Below are 27,597 nucleotides of genomic sequence, written 5' to 3'. Positions count from 1 at the left end.
CACAGAACATGCATTATGAGCCTCCGTTGTTCCGCGTTTAAGCTGACAGTATATGCAGTAACAGTGCCAAATCAATGTCTGTGTAGTAAGGGTGAGGGACAGGACCGGGGTGTAATGTTATGTTATGCATGTGAAAAAAAAGGCAGCTAGCTTTAGTTAGATTCTAACTCAAAGATGAGGAGCACCAACTAAACATTTTTGCAAGGTTTGGCGACAACTAGGCTTTGGACCTGCAAACTCAATCGCCTTATAATAGGCACGTTAATTAATTGTTGTGATGTTGCACCAGGCGCTGCCCTACAGTTAGGGGAATGTCACATTACAATCTAATGCTATTGTGTTAGTTGTCATGCCTCTTTTGCTTGTAGAATGCCAGCATGCCATCTAAAAAGGAATTCATTCATTCATTTTTTTAAACCACACACCACCTTTGTATGGTTAAGTGTAAACAAACAAAGGCGGGGTGATGGTCTCCATTGCTGCAGTATTGCAAGATCTCTGTGTTAAAGGGGCTATTTACTTCTCTCATCTGAAACAGGCTTTTCACAGACATTTTTAATTCCTCATGGGAGAGAAAAGCACAGGTGTAGCTAATGATATTAAAGTTGGCCCAGTTACATTTGGGCATGCCAGGAAGTCAACAGCATGAGCCCCGCACTGGCGCTCCTCAACAGAATGTAGTCGTTAGCCTTTTTATCAATAACACCTGTGTTTGGCAGATCCACATGTGAGAAAGGCCTGTACTGTTCAACTGTGAAAGCAAAAAAGAACGATGCTGCAAGGTGGAACAGTGAAACAGGAAAGATCACAGTGGTTCTTTTTTTGGTTTCTCTAAAAACATGACAGCCAGTATTACACACACACACGCAACTTTTTTTTTTATTCTTGGTGCTGGAAGTTGTTCCCAAGCTGGCATGACATTTCCCACTGCCTGGGAATACTGGCCATACTCACTTGGACTGGTAGGGGTTGAGGCTGGCGATGGGCACTACTTTGGAACTTCCCCCTGGAGTACTGGGCATGGCAGATGGAGCCTTCTTCCCAAAGTCTTTACTGAAACCTCTGTTCCCTGCTGGAGGAATGAGGAGAAAAATAAATGATCCATGAAGAGCAGTGATGGAGAGGAGTCAAGAGAGAGGCACATACATTATTCATCAGAGAGGAATTACAAAAAATCCAATTTCTTTGGATTGCAACTGCTTGATCACTGTAATTATCTCACTTCATGAGGGAAGTTTCATCAAAGAAAAACTAATGACTTCAAGTAAATTTACCACCGTTGACTCTCGAGTTGAAAAAAAGGAAAGAGCAGGAAACAAAAATCTTGTCAAAGCGAGTTGTTGGAGATGTGTGATCCAGCATTGCGGCGAGAAGGATGATTCACATTTCACAGAATCAGGGCAGAGTGTGAAATGCTATAACAAACTGGAGCTGCTCTTCCCCAGGAGAGTCGGGCTGCCTGACTTTGAGATTTTCCGTTTGAACAAGCGCTGCACATTTGATTTGTGTGCATCTCACGCGGAGGATTAGAGTTCAAAGTGTCCACTTAAGTCCTCCCACTTTGCCAACCACTGCACTTCTGGTAATTAAGCCCCCAGATCAAGCAGCACATACAGAGAAATGAACAATGACTGTGCTGATGAGGAGGGTACTTGCCACAACCTAAATTCCCACATGGCAGATTAAAGGGATGAATACCTGCTATGACATACACTTGGAGGACTGAAAAAGCCTTCTGACAGCTGGATTGCAGATCTCTCCCAGTCCAAGACGTTTGCTCTGCAGTGATACACCACTTATCTTTTACACAAACTGTGAGTGTTTCTTAAAATCTGTTTGCTAATGGGGGCTAATGTACACTCTCCAGGTACCATGTGCTGCAATGTATTTGTTTGTGCATCCAAACAAGATAAATGTCATGACTGACAGGCAGAGGCAGAGACAGCTACCCATTAGCGGAGCCTCACAGTTGTTAAAGCAGTCACATGAAATAGAGGAGCTATGGAAAATGAGCATCAATAACAGATGGGGAAAAAACTCTTGAGAAAGCTAAAAAATGAAAAGGTTCCTCAGCGGGGTTGTCAGAATTAATTGTGGCCTGTAAATCTATGGGTCACCCAAATTATAGGAAGCAGTAGAGAAATGCTGCCATCTAGTGGTCACTTATGAACTATTTTTGTAGTGCATTCTGTTGTATTCTGAACCTATTCATCTATTTTAAGAGTTAAAAATAAAAACTTGTGCTCACTCTCGTTCCTGTTTTGCTGCTGCAGTGGAGGGCGGGGTTCAGGGTTTGGCGCTGCCTGTGTGCCCTTACCCTGACCTGCAAGGAAGAGTTGACATTAGTCTGAGCCTGCAGTGACACTGTACCCCATCATGTATGGGTGTGTATGTAAATATCAATCTCACTTCATACTGTTATGCTATATTTACTGAGCACTGCTTCAAGACAAACATTACATTTTCAGTAAGCAGCAAATATGATGAAATGTGTTTCGAAGACTTACCCTCAGTGTAAGGAGTGGGGTCGCCTATTCTTCCAGCTACATCTTCAGCAGGCTTCAAGATATCCATTTCCAAAATGATTACCACCCGTCTGTAGTAAGACATCACCGTAAACAGCAGAAAGAAGCCTTGTATGTGTCTAGTCTTGGAAAATTACATAATATGCTCACAGTTGTATAGACAGTCTGGATATAAAGATAAAAAATGTGTAGAGAAACTGCTTACCGTCCATCCTTCAGTATATTAGTCACATGCCTCTTCAGCAGGCAGATGCAGTTCGGGACCAGTTTGTTCTCATCAGCCATGAAATTTAGCTGAGTTGAGAGCATGAAGGCTGTAAAGGTGTAGAAGAATGACCAAAAAAATCAGACAGGGCAGTAATGGTTTATTCAACTAAGGAAATGGCAGGGTGTCTGATAGTCGATAGTTACTGGAGTTTTATGTTTGTTTTTCATTTATTTATTAATAAAACTAAAATCTGTTTGAGTCCAACCCATTTAAATATCTCTGGTCAAAGTGTGGGGTGAAAACAAATCTCTTTAAGTGCAAGTTGAATTGTATTAAAGTTGGAGTGAGTAATTCTGAATAAAGATAAGTTGATTGTTGAGTCTTTTTCATAGGTTGTTGATACAGACACTTTCAGTTGTTGATGCACAGCATCAGTGGTCTCAATAAACTGTTTTAAAGATCAATAAACAAAGATAATATTTGACAAGAAGTTCTCCCATTTATTCGAGACATTGAAATCTTCCAGATCACACTGGGAAGTGAGAAAGATACGAATTGGAACAAAGTTGAATAAATAAGATTTATGTATGCAAAATACATAAAACTGTTTTCTAACGTTATCATTCTGACCTTCATTTCACTACAATTCAATTTGGGTCCTTTTTTATTTTTATTTTTTACTAGTTGATCCATTATAATTGTTAATGACTAACAAAAAATTGTTGGGTGGGGGGCATTAACTTTTTTGGGTTCTGAAGGGAGACATGCCAGACAAACTATGAGAACAAAGTGTTCTTGAGAATAATAACAGTCAGCCAGTCTTTGACCTCATGCATATCTCACATTCTGTGTTAAAAAAAAATTAAATAAAATTCACAATCTTCTGTAAAAGCCAATCAAACCCTGCATATTATTCAACACCTGTCTTGTACTACCCATCAAAATGCCACCCACATTCACCTTTTATAGAGATAATATCAACACGGAAACATCAGTCAAACATCAGTCAGAACAAATAATAATACTTTGCAATAATCACTTGTATATATCCCATCTGCTTTTCTGCTGTGTTGAGGAATAATGTACTTACAGGACAGAGTGTGCCGCCCATCACTCATCATCACTCGATAGCGAGGTGGACCGTTTCCACTGTCAATCTTGCGAATATTCTGAAAGGGGATATAAATGAAAATGTTAAATAACTTATATATTAATACTTTGAGTTATGAGCTGTGTTATATGATCTTAAATGCACTTTTCCACGATGGAATAGATGCAGCTTTGGTTTGCAGAATAATCTGACCCTGAATTCTGAGTAATTGATCAGATTCCAGAGGACATAAGGAGGGTGTGTGTTGTCGGTTTTCATTGTTACCAACTACTTAGAGAGGGAAGTCAGCAGGGGTGTAGTTGCTGAACAGCGAAGTTAGGAAACGCTGTGTGATCTTTGTTTTTTTGTTACTTACCGCCACCTGAAGCACTACGTCGTTGGCACCATTGCCACTTGATAGAACCTGTAAACATAAACCGTTCGTTAGCTTAACCCACTCGTTTACAAGCTAACTTAGTAGATATTTTACACGATGTTTCACCTGACAACGGCTGGAAACGTTATATTTGCACAAAGATAACTCAATTATCACATCCAGTATTACCTCAAGTACTCAACTTCGACGGTGTATACGCTAGCAAAAGTTTATATTTTCCAAAAATGCAGACGTTAACAGTATTGCTAATATAACATTAAGCTAGCGCTGACTAACGCCCGTTGTTTTTGGACTTTCAGTGGAAATACAAGCAAATGCTGCTTGTTAACACCAGCTGAACAAAGACTGCAGTTCATACTGCACCAAATCATCTTCAACTGCGGCAGTTTTCGTTTCTAAAATCATGTTTTAGCTCATTATTTGAACCCTTACCTCTATCGCGCCCTCTGTAAGCTTCGTCATGTTTGCGAGGAGATGAATTAGCGACTAAAACGCGAGTTTGCTGAAGTTTTAGCCGGACAGTCGACTGAATACTTCTGACACTGACAGCACTAGCTGAATTGTGCCGTTGCCGCCAACAGCTTGGACAAACGCGCCAAGCGCCGTCTGTGTCGCTCCAGTTTCCGTTTCCGCTCACTGATCTAAGCTCAGTTTGTACTTTGTCGGTGCTGAACACTCAAACAAGACCATGCTGACCGGAGAGCAGTTATAGGAAGGTAAGCGCCAAGCATTATCGTGACGTCAGGCGCTCAATACGATGCGTTCAAAGACATAGGAAGATAGAATACTTCGTACTCCACGACAGCTATTGTTTGAAAGCATGTAAACAAAAACTACCAGTCATTGTATTGTGTTTTCAAGGTGGTTATCTTGCCAAAATAATTTAAATTACAATTCACACACAAAGTTGTGCAAGAGATACCCATTTATCTTCGTTTTTTTCCCCTTGCATGCTCTTTTGCCATGGAAGTTACATATTAGATAAAGTGAACAATCATTCATAAAGATAAATACAATAAATTACAATTATGACTGTAAACAAAACAACATTTTTTGAAAACAGATATGAGATTTCTGCAATTCCCATTTTCTTTTTCATTGCATTTAATCATAATGGCACCATTTTAATCAATCACTTGTTTTGTCACAGAGACAAGGGGAAAACTGAAAGGACAGAACTATCAGCTACAAGTTACATACCTGCCTAAGTACATTTAAAGTGAATGTATGCAGAATTGCAATTAGTTATATAGTTTCCCATTATCTTAAATGCACCAATTTGCCATTAGATTAGGCCACAGTTACAGATTTTTAGTTCCAGGAGACAATAAAACACATGACCTTGACAGGTTGTGATTCAAATCATTAAGATTTATTACCTCATTAGATAATAGATGACATCTTTCAAAATTAAACTACATACAAAATAGTGCAGTCATGGTGTGACAATGACCTTACATTTTGAAACCTAGGAAATCTAAAGGTTGTAGGCATTTAATGAACTATTTCTGGTGTCATCTTATAATTTTAAGAATTGACTTGACCAGGACAATCATCTCATGCAGCAAAACTGACATTTTTTTCAAAGAAATATTTGTTTTTTTACATGGGATACTTGGCTACGCAGTGTGTTTATTCTACAATGACATAAAGACACATATGAAGTTTGCACACACATTCTGATCCAGCTAAGCGATATTGTACATTTAATCTGTACAATCAGAGGTCTTGGTCTTCCCTGGGATAACAGTATCAGTCCCTACTTAGGTGGGCCTCCAAATGTGCCAACATGATTCTTATCAAATGGGAATCCCACTTTATCTTTGCTTCCTTGGTCTCCTCTCTGCAACAGAGGAGCTCCAGGATTTGGGTTGTTGATGACACCCATGAAGATCGGTACTTGTGTCATATCATCCATTAGGGCGAAGAAGAAGGGTTGGATCAGGTGGAAAACGGGGCTGGATGCCCGTGAGATGACCACACTGGTGGCTGCAGCCGCCTCTGCACCCTCCTCATTTATCTCCATGCTGGACTTGTGCAGCACGCTGGACACCAGGAGGGGGCCGTCTGAAATCTCAGCCAAGTTCGGACTGGAAAACATCTCTCCGAGTCCTAACACAGAGCAGAGAGGACAGGGTCAATTTGAGCGTGTTTACAACTTCTATCAAGTTATAACAGTGTTTATGTGGTGAAAAGAACATGCGGAAAATAATTAGGACATACCTAATTTAGTAAACACATCTTGCAGCTCTTGAGCATACTCCAGTTTGAATTTTGGGACTTTGACTTGAACAGCCCTCTCCTTGGGCAGACGATTATACAGGTCTGAGACGTTCAGCTTCGCAGAAAGTGAAGACACATTCACCTGGCCGGACAAAGGCATGACCACCAACAAGCTCATGAGCTTCTGAAATGGGAATCTCGCTACCTGCACAGGAAGAAGACATGATGTTGTAGTGAAAGGGAAGACAGTACAAGTGAAAACACTGTCTGTTCATACATTGTTAGATCTTGGGCTATTTTGCTTCCATAACATCACTTGTGTCCGATTAGTGGAAAGAAAAACTCCAAAGTACACATTTGGGTGGTTATTTTGTGATTCGACATATATAAAAAAAAAAGAATTGTCTTAATGTAAGTGATCAACAGGAGGACATTTCAAGGTAATATCTATTACTTAACATTTTGATTCTTTTTTACAATTTTTTAACATTGTGTGGAATTGTCTAACACATGGGTCATTTTTTGGTGTATGTATGTGTAACATACATACACCAAACTTTCTTTCCAGTTCCACTCCAAACTATATTCTGAAGGTTTTCACAGAGAGGCTGGTTCATAAATAATTCACTCCCCGATTTATTTAATATTTCTTTCCTTAAAAACATGACAAAAATTGATTTTGTGATGGCTGTTGACAGTATTTTCTGATTTATGTGTGATAAAAAAAAAGATATCCAAAAGTTCCTCTGTAGAAACCTCTGACTTTAATATCTCAACAAAATGAAAGAAGAATTTATGGTCTTGAAAACTGCAAAGAAGTGCATTTTTAACTATATAAGAGAAGTTTTGACAGAAAACTTGTAATGCAAAAAAAATAATAATTGTCTAAATGTAAGTAATCAACTGGGGAAGATTCATGGTGATGTTTATCAGTTAAAAATGTTACCCTATTGATCTGTAGTGTCTCCCCTTGTATGATAAAATGGGGACACCGATTAGACCATAAAGACTGAGTGATGTTGTACCTGAGCCTCCAGTTCATTATCAATAAATAAACTCAAGGGATGTTTGGCATCTTCCATCACTTCCACATCCACCATGTGTTTGTCATCAAGGTAGAACACACCTCTGGAGGTGAAACGTGGGTCGAATCGAGCTTTCCACTCTCCTGTGGGTAACGTGGACAAGGGTGTCTCAGTAAAATACAAACACAGTGAAATTTCACTCAAAATTTCCATTGGGGTCTCGGGGGAATGCGTAATCTTAGGGGGAAAAAGGCTAATTAGGTGAACAAGAGCACATTTCACCTTTGAAATGGACAGCATTGATGAGCATGAGGAGCAGATTGGGTGGCAGAGCAGACAGGAAGTCGGTCATCACTCCGTTTGTTGCGTTGTCCACCCAGTCGTTTATCTGCTGCAGGCTCTCCAAGATCGCTGGCTCTGAGTCGTATAACCGCTGAGATTCATCGACAAAGTCTTGCTTTGGCTGAAACTCTACAAGACATAATGAACACACACCCTCTGAGACTTCATTTCTCTTAAAATCGCTCCCTAAATCAATATTGAAAATAAAATCAAATGAATGTTTCTGCATGCAGGAGCTGTGCAGTCTCAACTTCATAGTACATTTAAAAATGCTCTCCTAGTCATTTCTAGGTAGTAACCTTGGCGCAGGAAGATACGTGTGGCAATCTGCAGGTCATTGTTCCTGAGCTGCATTAAGACATTATGCAGAGACTGGTGGTAGCAGGGGAGAGTGTTTTCATGGAGATGATGCATCAGCAGCTCCTGTGTCTCATTTACTGCACCTGTAAAGAGGAGGGGTGCAATACTGTGACGGTCTCCAGACGACTATAAACTTGGGCAAATTGCTGACACAATTTTTTAAATGTGGTGAGAGAATACATGTGGAAAATTGGCTGTTTAGGCACAATGTGCCAAGTAAAAGCAGCAGGACATGCATACCTAAGGCCAACTGGGAGAGCGCTAATGATATGCTGAAGGGAGATATGATGACATTTGGCTGCTCTGCCGACGTCTCCAGGTTCTGCAGCAGCTGCACTCCCAGTTTCTGAATGGCAGCAGCGATGGCCTCTCTGGACTGTGGGCTACGGCCAATAGACAGACAGTCCTCATCTTGTTCCTCCTCTGATGAGCCCCCGTTGGTCCTATTAGTTGTGGCTGTTACATTTTCAGGTGCTTCTGTGGTGTATGTCGTTCCTGGTTGTGCTGTACTTTCGTTTTCTGCTTTCTAAAAGGCAGGAACAGGAACGAGTTAAACATGCAAGGACACGTTTTCTGTGAATCTAGACAGCCAGCAAAAACGAGGACAATAAAACAAAAAACTTAACAAAAAATGTCCAAATATTTCTATTTTTGCCTCTCACCTGTATGGGGTGGCTGGGCATCAGAGGAATGAGAGGCACCAAAGGGATTGACTCATTGTCTGCCACCTCAGCATTCTGTTGAGCAGACAGACAGCAGAAAATTACAATTCATACCAGTGTTATATCGTCAAGCATAATCCAAAAAGTGATTTATAAATAATTTCAGGGCTTTACAGTGACTCCTTGGCAGCAGAGACAGATGAACAGGAGTGTCAGATGAAAGTCCATGTCCTTAAAACAAAACTGTAAGAGAGACAAATTATGTTGGTTAAAAAAAAACACACTTGGTTACGGTACTTTTTAAGATGCATACATCTCACATGCAAACCTCTAAAAGCAGAACACTCACCTTTTGTTTATAGTTTGATAAGTATAGTCTGCTGATCTCAAACACTTCTGTACTACTAAGTCACCCTCTCTTTTAAGGGAGGCCAGATCATCTGGAAGTATGCCTAAAGTGTGAAAGCCACACAAATGGAATTTGTAGACAGGATCTCCACAAAGAAACTGCGAAGTGTGTGCTCTCACATCCAGGCCGTCTTGAACCACATCCTAATTTTGCAGATTTATTGTTCAATAAAACATTATTATAGGCTATGTACTAAATTTCACTTGTGTAGGCAAAAACAATATTGAGCCTTGTAGTGGTGAGAGAGGTTCTGTATTCACATGAACATAAAATATGCAAATGTTTAAAAAAAATAAAACAGTAGTGCACCATAGACTCATTTGCAGACCATGCACAAACATGAGCAATCTATGAACAACTAAGTAAAATGCTGCATATTCCACTAAATCTTCAAATTATTCAGACATCCCACAGTGTTCCAAGACGTTTATGAGAAAATATTTGATCTTACCTTCAATTTAAATTAGTAAAAAACCTGCTGCCTTGTCCAAAAAAGGAGCGACTAAGTGACTGCGGATGGCAGAATTCCTGAGAGTAAAAGATTGGCACTTGCTCAGCAAGCAGTTAAACATCAACTTGCATTGATCGGGCCTTGTTTAAGCCACTATTTGTTTGTAAATGCAGCTATTGAGACTTGTCCAGGGTTAAATATTGAAGACTGACACGCTTAGCAGTTTTGCATCTCAATGAGCAGGTGATAACATTGTGACACAACTAAATCTTTGACGGGAAACATGACAGATTAATTGCCAAAGTGGGGTTAATCCTACGCTGTGTGGGCAAACAAATACAGTTTGCTGACATCAGAGGACACAAGCCCACATTTCCCAGAAACCCCTGGCGTTGACAGATTTCTATCTTCACAGAACATTCAGCCAAACTTTACTGATTTTTCTAAAAATCATGGCTGGCTTAATGTTGTGACCAACAATTTCTCAAGAGAGGGAAAGAATTTAAGACAACAACAAACTTGCTCGAACGATTTGGTCAAATTTCACCACTAAGCAAAAGTGATATCTTCTAAATCACATGACAGCCGACTGCAAACACAAGAGGGGACTTTGTCCAAACTGAGCTCTAATGACTCAGCCAAGATCAGAAAGTAAAGCTGGGAGTCATGATGAATGCAGGTGAATCACACAGAACAACTGGAACACACAAATAAAAAACATGGAGGCAAAATCTTTCTTTTTTACTTTTTTATTAATCCAGTTAATAAATAAGCTTTCTCATTGATTTGTCTTGAAATGTTCAAAGAGATACTGGAACACTTGTAACCAATGATCAATATGCAACTACAAATCGTATTCTTTTTTAAAACAGAGTTTGTTGTTTTAGGATTATTGAGCTTTCACTCCAGATTTACAAAAAACACAAAATATCAAAAGGTATAATACGCTTGTCAGAGCATTTTGAGCTTTGGGCAAATAATTAGAAAAGTAGGCAAACTGTGTTTTACAGTATGACAGTAATAAAACTCATACAAAGGGGAGAGCTTTGATCGTTGGTGCTAGTGGCCGTTTAGTAACTTGAATTTATTAAGAGTTTAATGGAAATTGAGCTTGGTCTAAGGAGCAAAAAATCTCTACTGCAGCAAGATAAACTACGTTTTTATTGATTTACAACCTCAATTGGCATTTTCTGATAATATTCATATGCCGTTTCATATAAATGTTGAAATACAAAACTGTTTTATCTTGGCATGGACTGCTCCTATGTTAGCTTCTGTAGTCAGGAATCAGAAAGTGGTGAGTCTAGTCAAAGTGGTATCTGCCTAGATGCACTGCCGGTTTGTTGCTACAGGATTGACTGCTAAATCAACTGTTTAAAAGCCCCAAAGCAACTTCAAGTAATTTATTAGTGGATAAAAACATTCAGTCCTTAAAATCTGAGAGAGAATCTAAATGTTACAATTCAGGCCATACTTGTGCAGTAGAATAAAGGCTGTGCATCAGCAATTTACTTTTGTGTGCGACGACCCATTGAAGCGTCTTCTGCTCTGAGAAGATGCACCGAGACTGTCGACAAAACAGTGAGTGTACTTTTATTGTTCAAGATGTATCAACAATCTAATGTGAAACAACTCTCATGAAAGATGGAGTGATGCCAACACAAACAAATGATCTACAAATACTGCATAGTTTAATCAGTGCATTTGGATACGCATGTAATCTAACATCAAGGGAAATGAAAGTTGAGGTCAATGTATTTTTGGTGTTGTTATGCATCTATTTGGAAAGTGTAAACACTACATAAGAACCGTGTCTGGTTCCACCTTCCTGAGCACGTCTTCTGATTCATTCTTTTGAACAGAATAACTTACCTTGTCAAAGGAACAAATGACCTTGTCAAAATAAGAATTTGCTATTATATACTATCTATACATTTATAGGCTTTTTTAAAAATCATGGGCTTTACTGTACATGATAGATGTTTACTGCGTGGCACATGTTTCCTGTTCATCAAATCCGGTGCTAACAGCCAGAGTGGCAAGATTCATTAGACATGTAGCTTATACAATGCCTTTACTTGTGCTGCTTCATTCAAAAAGCAATTTAGTGGAGCCGAAAAACTGCCCCACCAGTACAACGGACCCCAAGTACAGGAGAAGGGACAGAAAGAGCTCAGACACCTGGTGTCTTCACGATTAAGACACTTTCAAGGTCAGTGCTAAGAGAGTTTAGTGTAGCTGGGAGCCATTTTTCCTAAGCTAATAACCGGATGGCCCCGTTCTCAGAGCCCAGCAGCAAGAGCCTCTTGGTGGGCAGGACCGCCAGGCTGGTCAGAGTGCCGCGGAAGTTCTCCGAGCTCAGCTTTGTGCTGCTAAGAGGGCTCAGGGAGATGTCTGCCATGGAGTACACCCCGATCTTGTTAGCCACTGTCCCAGTTACAATCTCAGAACCGTAAAGGTCAAAGGCGTGAATGGGGTCTGACTGTGACTTGTACTGGCGGAGAGGCTTGTGTTCCAGATCTTTCCATACAGTGAGTGTGTAGTCAGTGGAGGAGCTGATGACCAGGTTTCCTTCTGCAGCCTGAAAAGTAAAAACACAAGAAAGGACACTAAGTGTTTAAGTAAACACTGCCAGTGTGAGTTCTCCAACATCTCCTCAAGATTTGTGATTAAACACCAAGCAATGCAGTTGAAATCTTCTGAATACTTAAAAAACGTAGAAAAACATGATGTGTGTTTACGGGTCTTGGTAAGCACTACTGTAATAATAGGTTCCTCTGGAGCCACAAAACACTTTATACTACTTTTTTTCCATATATGCAGTAGTACTCCTCAAGACCTGTAAACACACTTTAAGGCGTAAAACTGGTGAAGTTACCCTTTAATGGTTATTTCATATTAAAATGTCTTTTAAACAGAAACATGTGACACATATACTGTATACAGACAGATCAATGAGAACGCAGTTTACAGCTGTTTTGTTAAACTCATGTTCCAGAACCTATAAAGTTAGAACATTTAGCAAGGAGTACAGTACCTGGAATTATTTTGATATTTCGACAAAATGTATTTGAAATAATACAAGATTATAACTTTGTTTGTCCCAGCTAAAAATCCAGTGATTAATACAACAAACAATTGAGGGGAAGCCTGAGTAATATGAATGTACCAATAAGAACCGATGTGGTCTTTCTAATGAGTAACCTGTGTCCATATTTGCGTAAGCTTGTGCCTTTAAAACTAGAGCTACAATCCTTGACCTAATTTGGGGTTAAATAAAGTTTGCTCATCCTTGCGCTCTGTTGACAACAGATTTGCTGGGTACAACTTTCACCATCTCTGCACCACTTCATATCTCTCCCCCACTACCTTTGGGGAATGTCAAAATAAAAGCCATTTGGCTGTTCGTCTTCTTGAATATTTATCACATGACTACTCACAACGTACAGCCACACCTTCTGGCTTGAGCACACGAGGTGGTCCAGGAATACAGTAACAGGCTCTCACAACAGGTTTCAAGAAGATGTTTTTTGGAAATCTGCTGATGTTGTGTAACAGCTTGGGTTGAAACATGTATGGTACGCAGTTCAAAATAAATGAACACTACACCTGCACATTTTGAAAACTATTGGTAAAACCTCGACTCGAATACAGTTTATAGTCGTGGCCAAAAGTTTACACACACTTGTGAGGATCATGCATATCAAGGCAAACTAGAGTTCCAATGATTTCTGCAACTACCACTTTCCTGTGATGGAATAAGAGGAACATATACTACTTTTCACAAAAAAACATTGATGTAACCTTGTACAAACATTTGACCATGACTGTATACTGCCTCCTGTGGCTCTCTGTGCTTGATGCTCAAAAGAGATTTTATGGTAACACTTAACTGGTTTTATAATTGAACAACAAATAAACAGAATTTATCCTTCTAACAGTAAAAGCCTAGAGGCCTGTTGTATTTAATGGTATACTGATCATTCAACCCCCCCCCCCCCCCCCCCCAAACAATCCACTCTGTATGGCTACTACAAGTTTCAACCACCCATTTATGTGACACACTGGATGACCTGCGTCTGCCGGCCCACGTCTTGCGTTGAATATGAGTACTTAATGTTGCAAGGGTTCAAGTTAGTGCGTGGCCATCATTTGAGCAAGGTATGACCTCCTCAAACAAGAAAGTGACACATGTTCAACTTCACAACCAGCAAATACCAAATATTTCTGTATACCCTTATCACATAAAGTCTAATATAGTATTTAGTATTCACCCACTTGGGAGCTTCTAATATTTTATGGCATTACAATATTGAATTGTTGCAGAAGTGATATACTAATACTATATATTTTTATAAGTGTTAAAAAATGTGGTTTTTTTTGACTGAACCAAAAGAGACTCCATAATGCAATGGATGCATTTTAATTCATAAGTTTATTTTCAAAAGGCCCAAACTTTGAGTATTTTATGTCTTTAGTTCTATTCCTGTTCTAAGTTTCGTCTTTTTTCTAAAATACATTTTTTCAAAAAGAATTAGCTTTAATGACAAAGAACTATTAAAAATACTGATAAAGAAACAAACCGTAGGGTATAAATAAGGGGTATAAATAGGTAGTAGTATTGATAAAATCCTAACAATACCTATCCTAACACTGACTACAAGATTATTGTAGGGGGGCAGCCTGCTCAGTTAAATGGTAAATGGTCTGCATTTTTATATTGCTTTTCTAACGACAGCTCAAAGCGCTGTACAATACATGCCACATTCACCCATTCAAACACACATTCATACACTGATGACGGAGACTGCAAGGCGCCAACTGCTCATCAGGAGCAGTTTGGGGTTCAGTATCTTGCTCAAGGACACTTCGACATGCAACTAGAGGGAGCCGAGATTCGAACTCGTGACCTTCCGATCACTAGACGACCCGCTCTACCCACTGAGCCACAGCCACCCAGTTATTATGAAGTAAGTAAAAGAAAACGACACACAAACTCTCTCTATACCTTCATTTGGAGGATGTCTCCCTCATGAGCCGGCCAGCCCTTCAGAATAAGTCCAGTACGTGCGTCTAGCAGAACAATGAATCCAGATGAGAACCCTGCAGCCACAGTGCGGCCTGAAGGGCTCACTGCCAGGTAGCGGATGAGCCCGGCGCTCACATTGTTGTATGCCAGACGGAATTCATGCTGGGGATGGAGGGGAAGATTTGTCACTGTCAAGGCTAAAATAACTCTATAGTGGAGACGTGTAAAAAGTGCTTGGAAATCACAGCAATGATTGATAATTGATGGATGCCGGACTTTGGATAAGGGCTTAACGGAATGAGCTTGCTAAGTGAAATTGCTACCTGCAGTCCTGGTTTGCGAGGATCAATGAAGCGGAGAACAGAATCTGCACTGCCAAACACAACACTGCAGTGGGGAGCTGGCATGGTGGTGACAGCTGTGATTGGATTCTTCCCATCCACAGCTTCATACGAGCGGATCTGCTTGCCTGTGGCCGACAGATATAGTGTTGTTAGAATAGTACAGTAATTTTCGTTCCACCCATTTGAGTCTTGCATCTTCTCATAACATGAACAATTTTAGAGAAGCACAGTTGTAATCATGAGCAGAATACATTAGTCTTGATTTCTCTTACCTGTATACTGGTCCCACAGATGTATACTACCATCACAGCTTACTACTTCCTGTGAAGCCTCCAGCTGTCCAACATAAAAGACTGACTTTCGATGGTCGTTGTATGTCAGCCGGGGCTCTACTTCCTGAGTTCCATCACCATGGTTATAAAGGGGCCAGAGTTTCACAGTCTTGTCTTTACTCCCAGAAAGGAAGTAATCTTCTCCTGCCAGAGGTGCCAAACACTTTGTGGTGCCAGAGTGACCCAGGAAGCTCTGCAGGCGGATCTGGTGGAAGTGGAAATGTGGATCCTGCTGGTTGAGGCCGATCTCATACTGCCAGTACGCCAGCCAGTTGCCTTGCAGGGAGCGGCCACTGCGAGGGAGGTCCTGCTTCAGAGCACTGTCTTCTAGGGTGGGTCCTGTCACCCAGGAGGAGGAAAAGGAAGCAGTGCCAACAGATGGAGTGGTGAAAGTGGAGGCAGTGGTGATGATGGGGGTGGTATGGCTGGACCGTCCCCATGAGCTGCCCAAGTTCGGGCTGCCATCATAATCAGCATCCCGAGACACTTGGATACGGTTTCCTACCAGGTGGCTTCCAAATGTGCCAGACTCAGGGAGGGAATCTCCTAGCTGGGTGGAGCTAGTCGAAGGAGCAGGGAATGGGCTACAACCTACACGTCTGGCAAAACCCGAAGAGAGACCCACAGAGGAAGGAGGCACCCTGGACACTGTTGTAAGGTTCGTCTCTGGAATCCCCTGGCTCACACTCTGGTGGTACGACTGGGCCAACTGCCAGACCAGCTCGTGGTTGGGGACCAGTTTCCGAATTGCTACATCACCTACAGAAATCACAATAAAGCATTGATTTATACCTCCGGGGTGTAAAAATATACTTGATTTTAGCACAGAGGATACTGTCCATTTCCTGCCAGATACGGTATTTTGTATTTGGCATTTCCTACCTATGAGGCAATAGAAGGGGATGTAAGAGGCATGAGCCATCTCAGGGTTAAATACAGTCTGCAGCTCCTCCAATACCCCCAACTCATATGTCACATTCGACTCCTCAGGTGTACAGACGTCCACGACCGTGACTTCTCCTACAACTCTGCGAGGGGCACTGTCCAGCTGCAGTGTAAGAAAGACAGTCACCACATCTATGTATTTACAGTTTCGTTTCGAACAGAAATGGGTGCAAATACATGAAGAACCCTTTAAATTATCTGATGCAACAAGGCAAAACATTCTGACGCTCTGTCGTTGTTTCTGTCACGTTTTTATTTTCGTTCCGTATTTTCATCTGCCTTTGTGTTTTGTTTTGTTTTTGTAAATCCCTTTTTGACACATCTGCTTGTTGAGAGCACTCTAGAAGTAAATTTGACGTGAGGGTTCTCAGTCTTCATGTGCTATGTGGTGTTTGTTGTGTTGGGGTGTGCATACCTGATGCTGCAGAGAATGCAGTAGAGAGAAAACAGCAAAGAACCGACGCAGAGTGTCAGCCATATGCTGTTGCACCATCTCCCTCCCGATGCGCAGACAGATGAGAGCCATCAGGCTGAGTGTCTTGAGACAGACGGCAGTACGTGTCTGCACCCCGCTGGGGAACCTGTGCACAGCAAGCAGAGGATGAATGACAGATCTATTGTGGCATTTTTGAAATAGACATACAAAATCTAATTCAATGTGTGACAAATAAAAATCAAAACAATCTGGTTGCAACATTCTGTTATGTGCTATGTGTTTGAATAATTGAAAACAATCATAAATTATTTAAAGAGTATGCGAAAGCATATACATCCAAATGCAAAATAATATGAGGTGCTGGGCAGAAAACAAGTGAAAAATGAGTCCTTAAACTAGATGACGTTCCCAGGAAGTTATAACTTGGGTTGAGGAATTACCTGCTGAAATGAGTATCATCCACGTAAGATGTGTAAGTACTATTATTGCATAGATGACTGAAGTTATACAGTGAAGTTTTTATAAAAATAAACAAAATAGCTCAATTGAATCATAAATTAAGCTGTTCTGTCAAAAAAAAAAAAATCAAACTAACTATATATATGGATACATCTGATCAGCCCATGTACATTTCAGGCCTAAATTAACTTCTGGTATAAGGACCATACACTTCTTCTTTAAGCCACGCTCGGTCCAAGACACAAATAATTTAGTAGGTTGAACAGACACAGATAATGGTGTTCTCGCTCATCTTTCGTTATGACTCAACATACATCTCGAGTATGTGTGTGTTTGTAATGTGTGTTATTTACCCCATTCGAGGAGTGGTGAGCAGGTCCAGCAGTGGCAGGAGCACATCCTGATTGATCTTCATAAGCATGTCCATTAGTGTGGCATCAGAGAGAAAGACAATGATCTTCTGTGAAAGTGCAACGGCGCCGAGCAGACTGGCCTCCTTCCGCGTATTGAGACGCTGTGATGAGGGCGGCGAAACCTGGAAATATACACAGTCGTGAGATTAAAGCACATTTTGTTCATGTTTTTAGACAAATAGTTTCCTTAAAAGGTTTTATGTGTTTAATTATATGTTTTCTTTATTTTGGGCCATACCAGATATCCTATATAGGGCAAGTACTGGTAAGTGAGTACAGGCTCTCCATAAAGTTGAGCTATGTAGATGAGACATTCCAACACAGGCCCTGCTGTGTGGTCACCAACAACAGGTTTCTTCTCATACACACTGCCCATTCCCACACTCTCCAGACTGCTCTCCTCTGATGTGGGGGCCACAAACTGATGTTTCTCAATTCCTGCAGGCAGAGAACATGAGAAGGAAAGTGGAGAAGAAAACATGAAAGGCATGTTTGTAAGACAAAAACTCCAGATCATGGTCTTGTAAAATATAGGTGTACAGATTTAGGCAAAGAAAGTTTTATGTGTAAATTGACATACCGATGTAACAGTTTGTGAGCAATCGCAGCAAATTTCTGGCTACAAATCGAGACGTCACTGTTGGTCCGAGCTTTGCTGACAGCCATCGAACTGTTTTGCAGACTGTATCTGTGTGTGGAGACAAGACATAGACATTAATCAGTCAATTAACACATAGTTTACATAAACATCAATCATTCACTCACCTAGAAGAATCTTGTGCTCTTTCTCCTCAGACTCTTCTGATGGATCGTGGTCGTCATCCTCGTCCTGCTCTCCCACATTGCTTTTCTCAGCCTCTTCCAGCGCCATTCCATTCACAAAGTCACCTTCCAGAGTGGCTACTGTGGCTCCTGAAGCTTCTGTGCAACCAGAGAGCGTGAGCTCCATGTTGGGAACAGCACTGTTGTCTGTCCCCTCTCTACTCTCATTAGTCTCAGTCACCTCTTCTTCCTCCAGCTCCCCTCCCTCCTCTCCCTCGCTAGCATGTTTCAGGTCCTGGCTGCTGTCAGCTGATTTGAGACTGGCTCGATCCCGCATTGAGTCTCCATCACCCAGTGAGAGCTCACTTGTGCTGCTTTTGTCACTTAGTTTCCCCACACTTAGCGACTCTTGGTCTTGATCTTTGGCAGCAGAGTTTTGGCTCTGCTGTTTCCCAGCAGCCACCCCTGCTCCACTGTTGACATAAAACCCATTCTGAAAGTCCTCTGCCTCTGAGAGAAACACTTGGTCATTTAGACTGATGCCAGAGGAGTAATCGACTAGTCCTGCATCTCCAACCACACCGACTCCTCCAGTGGGTCCACTGCTACCTCCCATATTACCACTAACAGACCCAGAAGATGACCGCACCTCACCACACTGAAAGTCCTCTTCTTCCTCCTCTCCTAGATTACATGTGCCTCCCCTCAGCCCTTTGCAAGCACCCCCAGCCGAGCCTGAGATGCAGCTTTCAAAGCCAGTGATGACCTGCAGCACATGGGGGAGTAAGCTGGATAGAAACGCCTGCAAGCCAAGCCTCACAATCAGCTGTAGAATGAAGCAGTCAGTATAAAGATAGAACCGTCCACGCAGACAGTTAGGGTTTTCATAAACGTTGATCAGGGGCTTCAGTAAGTATTTGTTTGCATTTCTGGGACCGAGCACTCTAGAGATGGGCTCGAAAAGGTACCAAGCAGCATAGACAGCAGTGGACTCCTCAAGCATAAGGGCTAGAATGAAGGGCAAGAGAATCTCGAGACCTTCAGCTGTGATGTTACCTCTCAACAGTGTCTCAAGCTGCTGCCACAGGTGAAAGACAACATCTCTTCCTTGAAGACTACAAGTAGTCTCCATCTTGGTGTGGTAGGAAAAGATGAAACGATGAAGTGCTGCAAAATAGGAAGGGAAAGGAAAGGGGGTGATGATTGAGTTCAACAACTGGCAGGGGTTTGGAGGAGGCAGACCATCACAGATGGGGTCATATTTGAAAAGAAGTGGACGTGGGCAGTCTGGTAATTCTCTGTGTGCCGTTCCAGAGTGCTTCTCCATTAGCAGCAGGGTCTCAAGGGCATGATGCAAAGACAGTGGCACATCACGGAGACTAGCAGAGCATAGCTTCATGACAGCTTGGAAACGCTGTCTAAGGGAGTTTCCTGGTTTTAGTCCTCTCAGTTTAGAGGAGTAGAATATCTCAGCGATGAGAACACCAAGGGCCTGCATGTCTCTTTGGTAGAGTTGTGTAAGAGAGGGTAGCGATTCAATCATCACACCATCTCTCATGCAGCCAGCAGATCCTGCAGGATGCCACACTTCAGCGTGCAGACTCTTCACCAGGAAATTGTTCAACTTCTCCAGTTCTTCCAAAGGCTGCAATGGGTTGAAGCCTTCGGGGAGGACGATCTTGATTTCCTCTACGTTGTTGGTGGTCACACTCCCCTCCCCATGTTTTTTGTTCGTTGGCCCACCTCTTTGTAACATGGCAGTGCGTAAACCAGGGCCTAAGCCACTTGTGAAATCCCCGGGGAATGAACTGGGGGACTGAGATACAATAAGTGCTGTGTGCTCTCCTCCCATCTTTCCTCCAGCTGTACTGATGCTTGGCATTGGCACAGAGCAGGACACAGAACTGGATGAGCCAGCGGCGGCCAATGAGTCCAAAGCTTCCATACCTTGTTCGAGCTCTTCATCTCTGTCCACCATGGTCCAGCCACTGGACTCACACCCTGTGGACTCTGGCACCATTCCATCCACAGTGTCAGCCATGGTGTCTATTTGAGGGATGCGTAGAGAAGGCACATTGAGAGCAGCAAGGCCAAGGAGAGGAGGTTCTGCTGGGGCGTACTGGGAAGGAGATAAGCGGGGCGGATGGGGCTGGTCAAACAGTTGAACTACTCCATAGGTAGTCAGGTTAGTATGGTTGTCCACCAGGTGCAGGCACACATTCTTGGCCTTGACAGCTTCTTTACCAGATAGCTTATGGCCAAATGTGAGATCTATCCAGTGATGCAAATGCTGGGACACCTCTCTACTCTCCAGAAGGCGCCGATGGACCTCAATAAACTCCTCAACTGACTTGCACCAGGGAGGCACATCCAGGTCTGGCATGTCTGGGTGGATAGAGCGGAAAATGGAGGGATCTATGTAGAACTCTGGAATGCACTCATCAGGGGTCCAGCTCTGCATGCGCTCCATGCTGGCAGGGTATTCATTGGGCTCCCACTGGGATCTGACATGGCTGCACAAAACTGATTTGGGTGTCTGCCGGGCTTTGTAGACATAGTAGGTAATGTCTGACAGCACATCAGATATGTGATGAGGTACATGGAGGTGTTCAGGCTGTCCAGCACAACCAGCACCTACAGAGCCGCTGAGGTCTCCACCCACGCCGCTTCCACCTACCCCATTACCCACTGCAGCTGCCAAAGCCTCTTTGGTCATCTCATATGTGAAGTCCAGCTGCTTATCGCCCTTATTGAGCCTAAACTTTGACCTCCTGAGGTCACGGAATTTCCCAAATGGCACAGTGAAATCCACCACCCAAGGCAGCACTGGGTGATAATTAGGGTCTCCTTCTCGCCGTCCTGCTAGCCTGTTCAGTTCCATCAGGTAGCGGAAATTACTGACTCGTCCATGAACCCAATCCAGAACCAATGTCTTGAGCTCACCAAAACAGTCTTTGCAAAGTCTCTTGTTCTGTTGGCTCTCACATGAGTTGTCCCTGGGCAGGACACTTTTTGGCACTTGTCTGCCAGTAATATGACCGTTAGCATCCCCTTCCGCCCCCAGATCCTCGTAATGGGCAAGGTTCAGTTTGAGACGGCTGCAGAGCTGCTCATCTACTGCTATGTCTTGCAGCGAGAGCTCTCCACAAGACAGACCTGCTGCATGACATGCCTGCAGGGCTGTTAGTAACTGGTAGAGAATGAACAACACTTTGGCGTGGCTGTTAGCGAGCTTGGCTGGGCTGAAGGAGACGATATCGTGGAGTGAATACTGAGTGTAAGGTAGAATCACGTAGAGCATCTCTGCCGTCTCCAGCAGACACTCTGCAGGAAGAACATTAGGACACAGATGGTCTAACTGAGACTTGGAAAAACAGGATGAACTTGATGGCAAGTAATTTTCTTTCTCTTTTTCTCTGGCTGGAGAAAGGGATGGCGACACTTTGTCAGATGAAACGAATGTGGAATTGAAGAGCTTCTGTAAAGCATGACGCACTGCATCTACAGCTGCAGTATGCATCTGCTCACCAGCTCCTGCATACGCCTGCACAAGTTTGTAATGAGCTTCACGCCACAGGTTCCTAGAAAAGAGAAACAAAGCAACAGAAAAGCTGATACATTAGTATCTCAAACATGTTCTACTCAATTACCATTAAGGTATTTCAAACTCATACATACATCTTCATAGAAGTCAAGAATTTAACCTGACATCTCGTCTCAGAATTCAATTGTCTAACATGTAGAGCTGCAACTAAGGATAATTTTCATTGTTCATTAATCTATTATATAATTTTCTTGATTAAAGGATTAGTTGCTTGGTACACAAAATGTCAGAAAATTTTGAAAAATGTTGATAAGCGTTTACCAATGTCCGTTCAAGCTGACCATCTCAAATGTCCTGTTTTGTTCTCAATCCAAAGATATTCAGTTAAATGTCACAGACGACTGAAGAGGAGAAAATATTCCAGAGAATATTCACATTTAAGAGGAAGAAAAAATGACTCAAACCGAATGACAAATTATTGAAATTGTTGGTGACCAACTACTTTGACTTTTTTACAATGGAAACCTCTCAAAAGCTACAACCAAGAGTAAAAACACCTACTGTTATTAAAAAAATTGCCCAATGAACTTGTGCAAGTAAAACTGAATGAGGAAACCCAATCTTAATCAAAGAAGGTAGAAATAGGTCTAAATGAAGCTCGTTGGATTAAAAAAAAAAAGACTAAAAAGGAAGTTTTAGTAGATTTTAAGTGATGCTTCAGGTACTACATAACACAGTCCAAAATCATATCTTTAAACTATCCAAGATCCAATGAATGTAAATTGAAAAGTGCACATGTATTAGTTTATATATTTTAGAGGGTGGAAGCAGAGATGGTTTGGTATTTCTGCTGGATAAGTTACTTGAACAGTTAACATATAAAACTGTTGCTGATTAATTTCTGTCGATAAACTAATTTATTAACTAAGCTCTATTTAAATTGATCACAAAAAGCTGTTAGGATGTGAGTAATCACTGTTCACAAATAATGACTAAACAGTTAATAGTTAAGGCAGGCATGTCCAAAGTCCGGCCCGGGGGCCAATAGCGGCCCGTGTTCAAATTTCCACTGGCCCCCAGCCTCTGTTATAAAATCAGTAATATGCGCCCCGCCAGCACTGTTGTTGACTACAGTATTATACGCATACAAAAGTTATTTTACATTTCACCAGAAGGTGGCAGTGCAGAGGTGTGGCCGCACTCTAGCTGCGTGACCCTTGCGTGACCCTTTCCAGCCCATTGCTGGAACAGCTACGATGGCAACGGTAACTAAAAAAAGGAAAGTTGACAGCGAGGGCCGCCGCTTCAAGGACAAGTGGAAAATGGAATATTTTTTCACTGAAATACGAAATAACTGTGTTTGCCTAATTTGCCAAGAGACTGTGGCTGTTTTCAAGGAATTCAATATCAAGAGGCACTACCAGACGAAGCATGCTAACTACGACAAGCTAGCTGGGAACCAACGCCGTGAAAAATTGAAGCAACTGGAAGCTGTTTTAACGGCACAGCAGCGTTTTTTCACAAGAGCCCGTGAGTCAAATGAAAATGCCACAAAGGCGAGCTACGAGGTGGCAACGCTGATTGCCAAGCACTGCAAACCTTTTACTGAGGGTGAATTTATTAAGGACTGCGTGATGAAAATGGTGGAGAAAATTTGTCCTGAGAAGAAGCAAGAGTTTGCCAATGTTTGCCTGGCCCGGAACACTGTAGTACGGAGAATCGAAGATGTTTCATCTGACATTAAGAGACAGTTTGAGGCAAAGGGAGCGGAGTTCGACTTTTTTTCGTTAGCCTGCGACGAAAGCACGGATGCATCTGACACCGCTCAGCTACTGATTTTTTTGAGAGGAGTGGACAATGAAATGAACGTGAGTGAAGAGCTACTTGACCTTCAGAGCCTCAAGGACCAAACAAGAGGAACAGACTTATTTGTTTCTGTTTGTTCCGCCGTAGATGACATGAAACTACCGTGGAATAAAATCACTGGGATTATTACGGATGGCGCCCCTGCCATGGCTGGCGCACAAAGTGGATTATCAACACTCGTCTGTAACAAAGTCAGTGAAGAAGGAGGTGAAGCTATAAAACTCCATTGTATTATTCACCAACAAGTTCTCTGTGCCAAACATCTGAAATATGATCATGTTATGAAACCGGTGATAAAGGCTATTAATTATATTCGCTCCAAAGCCCTGTGCCACCGCCAGTTTCAACAGTTTCTACTCGACATCCAGGCTGAATACGGAGATGTTGTGTATCACAACGACGTAAGATGGCTCAGTCGGGGGTCTGCACTGCAGCGCTTCTACTCTCTTAGGGAGGAAATCGGACAAATCTTGGCAAAAAAGGGACAACCGATGCCAGAACTATCTGATCCTGTTTGGCTGGTCGATTTAGGATTTTTGGTTGGCATAACACGGCATCTGAACGCGCTGAACACGAGCCTTCAGGGGCAAAATGCAGTGGTAAGCGAACTGTATTCACACATCAAAGCCTTTGGGACCAAGTTGCAACTTTTCCGAAGTCACCTGTCACAAGCGCAGCCCAATGCCACACATTTCCCTGTGCTGCATGAAATAGTGACCAGTTTTCCAAAGAACAATATCAGTGCGCAAATGAGGAGGTATGCAGCAGACATCTCATCTCTGGCTGAGGAGTTTCAACAGCGCTTTGGGGATTTTGCAGCTATCGAAAAGGACATCACCCTTTTTTCCTCTCCTTTTTCCGTGGACCCTGATGGCGCTCCAGACCACCTGCAGCTGGAGCTCATTGAGCTGCAGTGTGACGCTCAGTGTCGGAGTCGGTACCAACAGCTCCCTCTTGTCAGCTTTTATCGGCAGCTGGATAAGGGCAGGTTCCAAGAGATTCGAACATTTGCTAAGAAAATGCTGAGCTTGTTTGGCTCGACATACTTGTGCGAGAAGACATTCTCGGTGATGAACTTTAACAAGAACCGCATGAGGACAAGACTAAGTGACTCTCACCTGCGTGACATCTTGCGCATCAAAACCACTGTCTTTGAGCCAGACCTGGCCTACTTACTGCAGTCGAGATCTCAGTATCACCCTTCACATTAGTGCAGGCAAGTTATTTGTTCAGTCACCTGAGGTGAATAAGTTCCAAAATTTCAGTGAACTGATTTTTGTGATGATCAAAACCACAGTTTTGAATATACACTGAGTCTTATGGCCCTCAATGTTTTGTACTTCTGAAGATAAGCCATGTGAACAGGAAAATAACGCTGTTTTGAATTTACAGTGAGCATTTATTCGTGAGTAATATGCAATGTTTCAAATGAACCTAGATATGTTTAAGTTTCCTGAAAGTTTTTGTGATTTGGGTAAAAAAAAAAAAAAAGTTTAGATTTATTTGTTTTCTATGTGAAGAAATGGAAAGAATGCCATTTGCAATAAAAAATTTAAAGAAATAGTTCATTTGCATTTAATGTTTATGGTTCAAAGAATGTCGTGCTGAATGGTCGGCCCCCACATATTTTCACCTCACCAATTCTGGCCCTCTTTGAAAAAAGTTTGGACACCCCTGAGTTAAGGGAACAACAAATCATCTTAAAATGAGAATTTTACATTGACTGAGCTTCAGCACAAATGCAAAGTGGCAAGCAGTGCAGTAGAAAATTTGAATATAAATCGTACCTGACATTATGTTGTGACACACACTGCATGGTTCTGACATAAGAATCCTGTGACATGAACTCCATTTGTTGAAGGCAGGGGTCTCTGGCCAATCTGTAGCTCAGTTTGCTTTTCCTCAGACCCTGAATGCACACGCGTGTCCAGCCAGGAGGCAACTTCGCCTGGGAACACTGAAGGTACGTGCGAACTTCTGCCTCACTGATGCTGTCAAAGCGGGCACAGCGCATGATCCTCCTCTCCCTCAGGCCCATCACCCAACGTATAGGAACTAGGGCTACAAGCTCCCTGGGACGGGGACCTGGGCCTTGCTGCCGTCGGTCAACCCCCAAGTCTTTCTCCACCGCATGCATCAGCCAATCCATGGTGAGTCTCCAATGCTTGCCAAGAGTTGCACAAGGTCCTGCTGCGTGCGCCTCACGGTCTCCCACAAGGATGACTTTCAGACATTCATGGATTTTGAAATCAAAGTCATCAAGGGCAGATCAATCTCCTCTTCCGCCCGGCCCTCTGAGGGAATAACTGAAAAGCATAAATGGACAATTAGCTGAGCGACTGCTGCTTTTGTGTTGCTTTTACAATAATACTACGGTGCAACATTGTGATGATGAGATGGTTGTTTTTAACAGAGGAGAAACGCTGGTGGCTGCAATGCCTGTGATGTGAAATTGGTGAAGATGGTGACTTCCTGTTCAGCTACAAGCCCCTAAAGTTTGAGCTCAGCTCACATGACTGAGCTGCATCTTTCCTTTCAACACACCACTCTACACCCGTGGCTAAGTTTGCTTTAAGGAAAAATTGCACTGATTTAAGTTGAATATTTCCCAAGAGCAAAAGTACTACTCAATGCATCTGACAAAATTAATAACTCACTTTACTTGTGACAACTTCCGAAAACGAAAAACAGTTCTAAGTTTGAATGAATTTCGAGGACCGTTAGCTCGGTTACTAGCTGGTCGTCAGAGATAACACCCAGGAGATAAGAAAGCTCCGCTGTGAACACTGTACGCTTCAAGACATGTAGGCTCATCTGTCATTTAGCTACTAACGAGCTCTTTCATGTTAGAAATAATAGGAAGTAAGTTGGGAATTGGGGAAGTAACGTCAACTTAATGCTAAAAGTTAGCTTAGCGAAGTGGCTAACGTTACGATCGTTGGCTCTAGCAAGCAAAAATAACATTATATGGTTACTAACATCACTCACACAAAGAGCAGTTCTACCGATTTAATGTATGTCCAGTGTTATTACACAGCAACAGACAAAGAACAACAGCGCTCACTGTTTAATGTTTAGCTCACCTCTCACCACTTGTAGCAGTTGACAGCTAGCTAGCTAGCGTTAAGCTGACGATGCACCGCCGGCTTCACGCATGATGACTTCGCACTAAATGAACTTAATAAAAGACGGACGTGCTGCGGGGCGACAGCTAGCTACATGCTCCATTTTGTGATGTTTACCGATGTGTGTCAGCAGACAGACAGCAGTCAGCCGGCCGATGGTGTTTTTGTTCTGTGCTCGTTGGAGCCATGTTTTAGAAACGACACCTCACGTGACACAACAGCAGCCCCATCTCATGTGACTGCTGCTGCTGCTGCAGCTGCAAGGCAGGCTGTTTCCTCAACGACCTGCACATGGTCCTCAATACAGAAGTGGCTTTTATGGTCACTGTACAGAGCAGAAGTACATAATCAACTGTTCTCTAGACTGAGGAGAGGGAGATATCTGTCTGTGATATGATTCAATTTGATTTAACAATTACAACGGCACCAATGTCAAACCTAACAAGCCTGTATCACTCTAAATCAAATCTGCTTAAACATAATTTAAGATCACCAGATCTAGGATGTTTACACCTAAACTCATGTGATTTTTGATCATCATGATCGATGCATTATTCCACAAGAAAAAAATATTCCTGGCAGGGGCGGTTCTGGGGGGGGCAACCCCCCTGTGGCCCGCTGACAGGGAGTCTGCATTAATAATACAATGA

At 42.3% G+C, this 27,597-nt stretch overlaps 3 protein-coding genes across 5 annotated transcripts in view; all 3 read right to left on the bottom strand.

Moving 5' to 3' along the window:
* rpa1 (replication protein A1) overlaps positions 1 to 4,912 on the bottom strand; it is a 28,725-nt gene extending 23,813 nt beyond the window's left edge. The window contains exons 1-7 of the mRNA XM_030406107.1: positions 4,653 to 4,912; positions 4,200 to 4,247; positions 3,824 to 3,902; positions 2,731 to 2,839; positions 2,508 to 2,596; positions 2,249 to 2,323; positions 955 to 1,072 (exon numbers count right to left, since the gene is read on the bottom strand). Of these exons, the coding sequence (XP_030261967.1) occupies positions 955 to 1,072; positions 2,249 to 2,323; positions 2,508 to 2,596; positions 2,731 to 2,839; positions 3,824 to 3,902; positions 4,200 to 4,247; positions 4,653 to 4,682 (548 nt within the window). The 5' untranslated portion in view covers positions 4,683 to 4,912. The remainder of the gene's footprint in view (positions 1 to 954; positions 1,073 to 2,248; positions 2,324 to 2,507; positions 2,597 to 2,730; positions 2,840 to 3,823; positions 3,903 to 4,199; positions 4,248 to 4,652) is intronic.
* Positions 4,913 to 5,570: 658 nt separating this feature from the next.
* serpinf2b (serpin peptidase inhibitor, clade F (alpha-2 antiplasmin, pigment epithelium derived factor), member 2b) lies at positions 5,571 to 9,851 on the bottom strand. Of its 2 annotated transcripts, XM_030393336.1 has the most exons (10): positions 9,693 to 9,851; positions 9,182 to 9,284; positions 9,007 to 9,075; positions 8,833 to 8,907; positions 8,411 to 8,696; positions 8,110 to 8,253; positions 7,751 to 7,939; positions 7,469 to 7,611; positions 6,444 to 6,648; positions 5,571 to 6,332 (listed from the first exon to the last, which is right to left on the bottom strand). In XM_030393336.1, the coding sequence occupies exons 3-10, from the start codon at positions 9,058 to 9,060 to the stop codon at positions 5,980 to 5,982; spliced, it is 1,449 nt and encodes a 482-aa protein (XP_030249196.1). In that variant the 5' UTR covers positions 9,061 to 9,075; positions 9,182 to 9,284; positions 9,693 to 9,851; the 3' UTR covers positions 5,571 to 5,979. The 2 variants fall into 2 exon arrangements, with proteins under 2 accessions (XP_030249196.1, XP_030249187.1); XM_030393327.1 differs by lacking the exon at positions 9,182 to 9,284.
* A 574-nt stretch (positions 9,852 to 10,425) lies between these two features.
* On the bottom strand, positions 10,426 to 27,194 carry wdr81 (WD repeat domain 81). 2 transcript variants are annotated; one of them, XM_030393314.1, is made up of 12 exons: positions 27,065 to 27,194; positions 25,610 to 26,128; positions 18,416 to 21,993; positions 18,231 to 18,338; positions 17,889 to 18,088; positions 17,591 to 17,772; positions 16,758 to 16,923; positions 16,280 to 16,445; positions 15,338 to 16,156; positions 15,045 to 15,190; positions 14,701 to 14,883; positions 10,426 to 12,273 (listed from the first exon to the last, which is right to left on the bottom strand). In XM_030393314.1, the coding sequence occupies exons 2-12, from the start codon at positions 25,969 to 25,971 to the stop codon at positions 11,947 to 11,949; spliced, it is 6,237 nt and encodes a 2,078-aa protein (XP_030249174.1). In that variant the 5' UTR covers positions 25,972 to 26,128; positions 27,065 to 27,194; the 3' UTR covers positions 10,426 to 11,946. The 2 variants fall into 2 exon arrangements, with proteins under 2 accessions (XP_030249174.1, XP_030249167.1); XM_030393307.1 differs by having other exon boundaries at positions 26,906 to 27,179.
* Positions 27,195 to 27,597: the final 403 nt, after the last annotated feature.

Source organism: Sparus aurata, chromosome 2 (assembly GCF_900880675.1).
Source record: "Sparus aurata chromosome 2, fSpaAur1.1, whole genome shotgun sequence".
NCBI classification, from domain to species: domain Eukaryota; kingdom Metazoa; phylum Chordata; class Actinopteri; order Spariformes; family Sparidae; genus Sparus; species Sparus aurata.
This window is presented reverse-complemented; position numbering and strand designations above follow the sequence as displayed.